The sequence below is a fragment of the Pelecanus crispus genome, chromosome 3, assembly GCF_030463565.1.
Source record: "Pelecanus crispus isolate bPelCri1 chromosome 3, bPelCri1.pri, whole genome shotgun sequence".
Classification (NCBI taxonomy): Eukaryota; Metazoa; Chordata; class Aves; order Pelecaniformes; family Pelecanidae; genus Pelecanus; species Pelecanus crispus.
Window position 1 is genome coordinate 66147309 of NC_134645.1, and position 10541 is coordinate 66157849.

Consider the following 10541-nt stretch of genomic DNA (forward strand, 5'->3'; position numbering starts at 1 on the left):
GGCTGGGAGCTGGGAGACTGCAGCACTTGGGATGCAAATGCTATTTTTTTTAATTTTTGAAACGATTCTGTTTCAGATGATATGAAATTACATATATATGTTACTGACTTTTTGTAACTTACGGTCACCCCTTAGAACTTGGCCTGTAGAAGCTGTTCTAAAAATGGTCTGTTGCATTCGTGTTGCATGTCGCTCACTAGGACTGCGACAAATCTGTTTTTAGAACGAAATATTCTGGCCAATAGCCTTTCTCCATTATGTATGCAGATAGAGAGTGGATCTCTGTGTGTATGCACATACATGTAATTCACGAGTTTATGGGGAAATGGACAATGGAACTGGATGTGACATAGTTAAAACTGCTTGACACATTTGTTATTAAGACCTTGCTTTTGCTGGCTTTAGACTTGAACCACTATCTTCCTTAGCTGTTAATTAATAAAAAACATTTTGGTGTCCACCCCACCCCATTTCTAAAAGGTATTATTTCAGTAATTGGCACTCTTGAATATGTGCTTTGGAGTAAGACAAGAAATACAGTGGTATGTGCTTTAAGGGCAGGAAGAACAATCTTAAGTTTAATGGTTTTGTTTGAATATATACCCTATCTCTGTCTGAAAAGCCACCAAAACCAAATTTGGTTCTTAATTTTAAGTTTCTGCCATAATTCATCCATGCTGAGAAAAGCTGATTAGATGCTGACAGCAAACTGACGGCTCTGCACTGCATTCACAGTCTTACTGAATCACTTCAAGCCAGGATAACTAAGTCTTTCCCTGCAGATCTTTGCAATTGAATTTTGCTTTCTGTTTATTTGGAATTTCATTTGGGTTTTGGCAGCAGTACAGCCCCAGCACTGCAGTGTTTAAAGATACCCGTAGGCAGCCAAAACCCTCATGAAGGGAAATCTTTTCCCTGTAACTAAAGCACACACATGTTCGCATACAGACTCACAGAGCATCCAAGCACCGAATTCACTTGCTGCCTATGGTACTGACATGCAGTTAAATCTAGACAAGGCTCTTAATGTTTGCCACTACTGAAGTCGTCGTTTTATCCCTATGCTATCTTCTGGTGTCCATTCATCCTCAGGCTGACTGGATGTTGGTATTACATTCTTCTTCCAGAAAGGCAGGTGGAGGCAGCAGCAGCTGAAAATAACAGCTGTTACAGCTGCCTGTGGTGTGTATCGTAAGTGAACTATGCATAAACTTCACCACTTAAGAGAGACAGGATCGCTCCAAAGTCTTGGCAGAGTTTATGGCGGTGTCTGTTGCTGCCACCTACTCAGCTGATGGATCCTGCTGTTTTGTTTTCTGTTTATTATCAGTTGGCTGCAATGCATAAAGACATTTGAGCTTGCCTTGGCAAAATCTCAAAGCCTTTAAGAAAGTACACCTAAAGATCACATTAAGTAGAAACCTGTTTTACAAGGGGAACGGTCTGTATTGAACACATGCTTGATAAAAATTAATATGGAATTATAGCATGATAACCTTGTATTTGTAACAAGTCTGCTGCCTTGTTTTAAACTTTTGCCAAAATAGCATATGTAAAATTAGCCTTTATACAACCTTTTTGAATTAATTCTTGCTTAGCTTGCAAAGAAGCAAAGCAGCTTTGCTACAGATACCAGGCATGTAATACATTTCTTTCTTTAAGGTTTCTAGTAATGTGAAAATGGGGCAATAGAAGTCCAGTTTCCACTTATTCCCAATTCCATGATTGTTTCTTAATTTTGTTTTTGTTATCCCTACACTTCACATTTAAACTAAAAAATACTCCACCCTTTCATTTGGAAAGATAACTTTCATGTCAGGAAGTTGGTCTCTCCTTCATTTAGTCAAGGAGTTGCAATGACAGAGCACCAACAGAACTGTGAATTTTGTCTGTGCATCTTAATAGAAGCTGGAAAACTCAGTTTTCACTATTCATTTAATGTTTGGGTTGGGGAGGGGATTTTTTTAAAAAATCATTTAATCCCAAATGGTTACATGTGGCTCACTTTACTCCATCTTAACTTTAGCAGCAGTGCATTGCAATATCCTTTTCTAAAGGAAAGTGCACTAAACTACACTTCTAATTCTCTGGAGAGTATTGAATGAAATAGTAAAACAGAACAAAACAAAAAAACCCAGCATACTGTAGATGACATATTCTTAATCAAATCCCCAAAGTAACAAACAAAATGGCATTGAGTATAATCTTTATAATGCATTAGGCTTAACAGTTGAATACTGACTCCAGAAAACCTGATTCACTAAATTTGCTGAAGTGTTTTGGACATCAGTATTGCTAGTTTTAGTAGTTTTATTGTTCCAGATTTGCAGAAAAAGAACAGTAAATTTAGCTTATACCTCCAATGCCTGTATTAATGCCTATACAGTTTTGGTGGTGTTCTTAGTCATGCTTTAGATTTAGATTATTTCTCCCTTATCCCTCTCTCTACTTTAGCTTAGTTCATTGGCATCCCTCTAAGCTGAGTTTAATTAGGGAAGGTAGAAAGTTTAATTTTTTTGTTGGTCCTCTTCTTCTGTTGTTTTTTGAACTCAGATCCAAAAGGAAAGTCCTTGGCCGTAAAGATTCTGAAGACGACCGTACCCGCAACCATTCTCCGTCGCCCCCCGTAACTCCCACTGGTGCTTCCCCAACCTTAACTACCCTCAAACAAGCCGGATCTATTCAGAGAAGCGTTCGCAAGAGCAGCACAAGCAACGACAACTTCAAAGCCCTGCTGCTGAAGAAAGGGAGCCGCTGTGACACCAGTTCCCGCATGTCCGCAGCAGAGATGTTGAAGAACACGGATCCGCGGTTCCACCGGACAAAGACAGATGCCTCCCCTGACCTTTCCGACAGCCCTGCCAGCTGCTCACCCAGCAAGAGCAAACGGGCCCAGGAAGAGTGGGCCAAGAGCGAGGGCCTGATGCCAAGGAGCATGTCCTTCTCTGGCACTAGGTACGGCCGGTCACGAACGCCCCCCTCTGCTGCTAGCAGCAAGTACAACGTCCGCAACCGCATCCAGAGCAGCCCCATGACCGTCATAAGTGAAGGAGATGGGGAAGTGGTGGAACAGTCAGAGGGCAGGGTCCGAAGGACTTTGGAAGAGCAGCAAGAGAGGCAGCTTGATCTGTTCAACAGTGATGAAATGGACGTGAATGACTTTCCCTATGCTGAGGAGGCAGGCTGCAAGGAGACCTTGGATCCAACCCATCTAGACTTAATGACTCAACCAGGTACTTCAAGGAAGTATCTAAGCCCTTCAGCTGAAGAAAGTTAAAAGGCAGTGACGAAAGTTACTGGATATTAGTCTAGAAAATGACAGAGGACTAGATTCCAGGAGAAAGCCCAGACCAGGACAAGTTTACTTTGCTGAGCATTTACTCCATGAACTGCATGTGTGTGTTTAAATGCTAAAGCAATGATAGTTCTGCATGGTTGGGTTGGGGTGGGGAGGACTTGCTTTGAATGAATGGTCTGCGGCTTAAAGAAAGCTAACAGTTGATATTTTTTTTTTTTGTGTAAAGCCTTAGAAGTCCTCTTGTGGGGGGGGAGTTTTCTCAGAGCCTGTAGGGGTGTGAAGTTTTTCTTTTTCTTGAGACTGCAATTGTGCAAGCAAAATTTAGGAATAAGCGTGAAAAAGAGGAATGGGAAGGCTTCTGTGGTACAAGCTGGACATTTGCTTCAAAAGCATTGTATTTGTGCAGTGTAGTGTATTTGTTAAGCAGAGAGAGGCACAATGAAGCACATTCACCTGTGAGGAGGTAGTGGGGTTGGTGCTGGGGTTGCATGGCTTATTACTGGGGTATGCCCCAGTCTAAGATGAAGCGTGTCCTGCTAAAGCAACTAGGTCACCAGGTTATGAATTGGTCCAGGGTACTTTTTTTTTCCTGAGGGAAAATGAAACACATAGTTAATGTGGAAAAGGGAGCCCAGTTCTATAACACACTACTAGCTGCTATGCAGCCAGACATGTACGCTTGGTGAAACACTCATTTCCAAGTGAATTGCTTCCTTGACTAGAGTATTCCCTTAGAGAACTGAAACAACTGGATTTGTGCAGAGGATGCAAGCAGACAACAGAAAAATGGGAGAGGAATTAAGCAGTGTACTGCCGGATTTGGAAGGGTTACGTTTCTGAATTTGAAAGCAAAATTTGACTTTGAGAACTTGCACTACAGAGCTGTAGGTGGAGCCTGTCTTTCAAAATTGAAACTTGGGAGTTGTGTTTTGCCAGAAGTCTTTCTTCCATTTGTCAAAAAGGGGAAGATTATTACTTTTCATCACTTGAAATACAGATACTTGCTAACTTTTGGTTACCAAAGAATAAGTTACAGTTACTTTCCTTTTTTATTTGCCTGCAGTATTTCTCTTCTTTTTTAACCTTAATAATTTAGTGAGGTTCATTTTTATTGTATATTTTACAGATAATAAAAACATTTAACGGTTTTCCAATTGTAAAGAAGACCATTAATTAAAACTCAAATATTGGCTGGAGTTTTTGGTTCTTAGTAGGAATGAAGCTTTTAACTTTTAAGAAGAATTTTGCATCATTTGATGGCGTGCGCAGTTTTTGTATTGTTTGTAAATATTGAAAGTTGTTAAAATATCTTTTGATCTCCCTACCGTAGAATTTATACATTTTTAGATTGCTTTTAAGAAGAAAAAGCACTCTTTGTAGATTATTTATTTTAGAGAAATATGCTTGTAATCTCTTTCTTCAATCCTTTACTTGTTAGTAATGTAAATTTCAGGGGCCTTCATTTAACTCTTCCCTTCACAAGAGGGGAATAGTGGTGAAAATGCTGTGACTTTGCTTCAATAAAGAAAAAGGCTGCCAGTTGCCATATTGTCTTTTGAGTTGATTAAGATCTCCTTCAAAAGATGTGTCGCGCAGCGTATGGCAACCCACTGAATGCCATAAACCATGCATCCAGCTACTAATCTCCAGTTTTCATTGCAAAATTTACTAATTCACTTTAGAGACAACTAAAGCGTACTCAGATATCCATCCCATTTTGGCATCTCAATGCGGAGACTAAAAAATAGAAATAATCCTAAACTTTTTCCAGTATAATTTGTGAGTGTTTCTACTACTTCTCTCTCACTTGCAACCTGTCCCTAAAAACTGAAATTCTTGGAGAACCAGATTATAAGCAGAGTGAGAAGTGAAATGGAGAAGGTGAATCCAGCTGCACTCACTGGAACAAGGGTGGGATTAACTTGTGCACAGCAAACTTTCTACCATTTCTGCATGCTAAATATATTTAAAGAACCATTGGATTTTTTTAATTAAATGAAAACCTAATTGGCTAAAGTAGATAGTTTCAGATATTATTAAGACTGATCTGAACGACATACTGTTGCAAAGAGATGGTGCAAAACATTCAGCAGCTGCTAAATGTCTCATGAGTGTTGCTTTGGTGTTTCTCCCAGAGCTGATCCTGTGAAACGTAGAGCGCTGTGTCCTTTCCGTAGCAGATACTGTCCCTTTCAAAGCTGCGTGTAAATGCTAACTGGTCTTCATGCCAGCGTCCTGACAGGCAAATGCTCAGGCTTTGTTTTATTGTTTACAAATGGGGAAATCATCTAAGTGAAAAATCGCAGCATTGGAGAAAATTACAGTTCTGGTGTCTGCAACTTCCGCAGTACTTCGCAGCATTATGCATAAAGTGCCTGTAGGAGGGAGCTTGTTTCCCTGCTGCTGGCCAGCTGATGCTGCCAGTCATTTTTATAGGCTATACGGGGAACTCTTTGGAAAGTCCCGGCTTACATGCACACCATCTTGTCAATGCAGGTAGGTGAGATTACACTTACAGGTAGCATGGGCTGAATTTCTTCTCTGGCCACAGGTAGCCTTGATGCTCATCTAAAACCCGCATCTGGTGTAAGGTGAGTTTGGGTTGAGGCTCTGGTTTTGGCTAGTGTGCAGAAGGCAGTGTTTATGTAGCCCTGCTGATACTGCTACCTGACTACATTTTTGACAGTGTGAGATGTAGTGAAATGTGCTGAAATATGTTTAATAGTGCTTAGAATGATTTTTTCTTTTAGGCAACTGATGTAGCTTTCTTACGGAGATACCACCATGTCATCTCCCTGCTGCCATCATCCTCTGTAGCAGCACGCAGAATTGGTTGGTAGCTCAGTTTTCTCAGCAATACATACTTGGCCCAAGTTTCTACTACAAAACCCTAAGAGCATGACAGCTTTAGGCTGTGTTTTCTGTACTGGCAACAACTTTGGTGTGTATATAATTATGCCAAGGAAAATATGCTTAATTTTCTGTCACACATCCAACTTCAAAGTTACTTCCATTATAAGCTTCCTCCATAGGGAGGTTTTGCAGATGTGACTTTATTGGTCAAGAAGTATAGATTCAGTTCAGCAAACCTCTGCTAAAGACATCCAGAGCAGTAGGAGAGGAGGAAAAATACACAAACTTTGGCCATGCTAAAGAGAAAAACAAGACTGTTGTCATCCTAATGCTTAATGAATCATACTGTTAAAGGGCTTGTTCAGAGTTTACAGTTGGTTTACAGTTTGCCCCTAAACCAGGAATCATTATTGAAGCTAGATGTGAGATTAGTTTCTGGTTTTCCTTTTATTGGGAATGGTTTTCAGCTATAGTCTTTTCCTAAATTTTGCTCTGTATTAACTCATCCTATGTGTTTCCTCTTTTTATGTTCAAAGGTCGTTCTTACTGCTCTCAGATGTAGGCAGCCCCAATTCCCCCTTAGAATTAGGGCCCTTCAATTAGTACGTTAATACATTCATAAGGGTCTGCAGCATTTACAAGCCTTCACTGTTTGTATACTGGAGAGATGAGAATTTATTGTCTTAATTTAAACGAAGGATGGTTATGCAAGGAACAATAGCTTGGTGAGAGGAGGTTTGGAAGGTTACTGGAAATCAGTTAAAAGAATTGGGAAAGAAGTGGATTTGATGAAGATGGGGGTTTGAGGAACCAGGACTGGACCCTGGTTCATGCATAAGGCTCAGCCTGAAAGAAAGCACAGAATAATGGCAGAAAAGGTGAAGCAGGGAGATTGCTGAGAAGTACAGTGAACGCACAGAACGACAGTAAGGTATGAGGCGGGCAGGCTAATGCAGATTCTTGAAGATAAAGAAGCTTCAGCAAGTACAGAAGAGAGAAAAAGGCAAAGGAACAATGGGATAGTCACAGCAAGGGGAAAGAAAAATTTTAGCTTGTGTGTTTCTTCACAGTTCAAAGGGTATAGAAGGCCAAAGTCAGTCAAACATGTCAAAAACATTTTGGAAGAGGAAACAGAGCAAAAATCTGTAAGCTTAGAGAAGCATTAATAGGCTGAAGTGAGGAATGCTCTTGGAGACCTCAGGCAACACTGGGCAGGTGGCTACAGGCTTGAGCACTGTACAGAAAAGCAGTGCCTGAAATCTGGAAAGAATATGAGATCAGGGAGATTAAAGCTCAGATTTGTCCTGCCTAATTTCTACCGACAACCCTGCGTCCAGTGATTCCTACAGACTGGCTACAGTTCTCCAGACACCTGTGTTCTGGTAACTTGCTAAACCGTCGGTCGTTTCCTGGAGTGAAGAGAGGCCACTTGTGCGTGCAGCACAGGGATAAATATCTTCATAATATTGCAAGCAAATATATCTTGTCAGGTATTGTTTGGATCCCACAAAGTTCTGGAAAAGCCATTTATAGCAGCAGTCACTGCTCCAACAAAGCTGTTGCATCGTTTTGAACCACTTAAATGTACTATAGCATTGTTTGCTTCTATAAGAGAAGATTAAAAGGATGGACTTCAACAATAAAACAAACTTTAAATAATTTACAGTGGCAATGAGGAATTGTTTTATCTATTTTATTTAAAATAACCTCAGTACTCACAAAAAAGAACACAAAGCTACAAGTTACATTAGCGATATAATGTACAAAGTACATTATATTGGCTTTCTGAGTTCCCCCTTTACACTTTATTTTCTGAATGACTTGCAGAATTCACGGTTAAGATTAGATAAAATCTGGCAACAAACAAGAAATACAGGAAACAAAATGTCCTATCTGTCATCTGAAGAAGAATGCTTCCACCGTGGCAGTATTTAAGAATTGCTTAACCCCCATGTTCTTCTTGTACCTCTCGGTAGTAAACTAATGTCTTCTTTAAAAGTCAGTCAAATACACATTGTTAGCTCCTGAGGGCAGGAATTTGTGTCCATTTTTCTGCAACCCAGTGTGAAAAGTGTTAAGAAACATGACCAGTAATTTCATTTGGGAAAAGTAAACTGATTTCTAGGCCAGTTTAAAACCAGTGAAAGAGCATTACAGTGCCAAGAGCATTCAGTGCCTAGTGCAGCATCACCGGTTGAGAAGCTGCCTTAGTGGAGTCTGAAAGACGGTCCCGTCCTTCTCTCCTTAATCGGGATGTTGTAATGCGCTGCCTGAAAAATGGTGACTGCTGTAAATGACTGTGCCAGCGGGGAGCTGCAGCGTAGTCAAAAGGATTAAAAAAAAAGTATAGCCCAGATTTATATAATCAGTACGGCAGTCACAAACTAGGGAGTGATAATGATTTTAATATACTTACCTTTTTATAGAGTCCTAATACAAAGCAAAAGCACATTTCAGAAAGGAGATCTTAGGACAACAAAAATGTGTGCACCAGGGAGCATGTGGCTGGGAGCACAGAAGTCAAAGTGTGGCCCTGGGGTACCTTATATCCACTTGCAAGCCATGGACATGACATGCAGTACCAAGCCACTGGCGATCCCAAGATGAGACTGGCATATTGCCATACACAGCACACTTGATCTGTAAGGGCAAAAGTCTGTAATCCAGGATTGACCAAACTTAAGTTCTACAGAAAGGTCTCTGTGATGCGATATACAGGGAAAAAATGTAATATTCAGGAGGGTAGCCCTTTATTTATTGCAACATGGAACATTCATAAAACTGTTTTTCTCCAAGACTTGTCAGAAGTGAAGATTGTGGCATGTGGGGACATGAAAAGCAGTTGCTAGGTTATTTCTCTGAGATTAAAAAATCACCAGCACTACTTTGTTTCTAGACTGTTAAGCACAACCCTAGGCAAGCAAGCTTGTGTAAAATAAAAGCTTTTTCTGAAGTGCAGCTCTTAAGCCCAGGACCGGCTATGCAACAAGTTGGCCATCTAATTCATGGGATGGGTTTCTTGCATGATGTGACAACCTCTGTAGAGCCAGTGTGGAGTTTGGGAACAAAGAAACTGAAAAATGACTTTCTGTGCCACAAACATGGTCTGTCTCAGTTGATCACTGGTGTCTGGGCAATTGCAGTGTCATCCTAGAAGAGAAACTGTTAGTCCATGTTAGAAGTTATCTAAAATGCTTGCTGAGAAAAGAGGGAAGAAAGTATCGTGACAATAAACTGAAATTGTCTTTCTCAAAAGTCATTCTGGTTGTTACTCTTGTATGTTGGACTTTTCCTTGTTTGGATGAGCCACATGTCAAGTCATCTGTTAATTTATGCAGACTGCCTTAGTCAGCAATATTCTTTCAACAGGTATTTCTTCATCCTGCTTCAAACATCTTGCTAGCGTCAAGACTTTTTTGTGATACTGGTATATCTTCTGAAGGCCTGCCAGGAATATTAAGTATGAACAGAGTCTCAGCTTGATTGTCCTAGCCTGTAGGCCATAGACTCCCAAAGTTCATCTGTCTGGGAAAATGCCACCAGTGGCAGCAACTCCTGCTTCTGTGCCAGTCCACATGTGTACATGACAGCATGGGGGCCTCCAGCCTTGTTGGCTCTTCAGTTATTATCAACAGCTGAAACCTTTTCTAGCACCCTTTCGTGCTAGACTGTGGATTCAGAGGAGAGTTTCCTGCAGTTATTTCTCTCACCTCTTCTAACATGATTTGCCAACCCTTTGACTCCACCACCTTTCCCCTCTCTTAGCACATCTGCTTTCCTTAATCACAATCCCACGTGCCTTCTTGTCACACTCCTCCCCCAGAACTCCAGAGACTGACCCTGACTTCCGAGTTCTTGATCACCATCCCATTTCACACCCAGCTCCCACAAATTAGAAGCTTGGCTCTGTGGCTTTAGCCACCCCACCTTGTCCTCACACCCATGGAAGGACTGCAAACAGCTACAGAGAGCGCAGCAGTGACACCACTTTAGCAATAACAGTATGGACAGGTACTTGCAGTGTGCGCTTCCGAGCATGGTGGGAGGTGTCTCTGCTGTCAGTGCCCAGCGAGCTGTGGTTTGTACCCAGTCTGGGAGCCTCTCCTATAGCCTGTTAGCCTGCACCTTGCAAGACTGTTGCCTATAGTCTCTTTTACTGGGCTCTCTTCACCTGCAAATGTTTGGCTTTCCTAAACATCTGTGAAGAGAGGTGGCCCTGGGACAAAAGACAGCCTCTATTAAACATCTTTTCAATGAACAAACTGGTAAGATAAATGGGTGCACATCTTGATTTGCATTTCTCAAGAACTTGATATCCTGAGAGATGCTACCTGGAAAAGTAGAATTCCATCATGTAGGGAACACTGAAAACAACAGAAAAGATCTACGT

The 10541-nt window shown here is 41.1% G+C and overlaps 1 protein-coding gene across 1 annotated transcript in view; it reads left to right on the top strand.

Moving 5' to 3' along the window:
• NHSL1 (NHS like 1) overlaps positions 1-3277 on the top strand; it is a 187426-nt gene extending 184149 nt beyond the window's left edge. Inside the window, exon 9 of the mRNA XM_075707890.1 lies at positions 2554-3277. Within this exon, the coding sequence (XP_075564005.1) occupies positions 2554-3277 (724 nt within the window). The remainder of the gene's footprint in view (positions 1-2553) is intronic.
• Positions 3278-10541: the final 7264 nt, after the last annotated feature.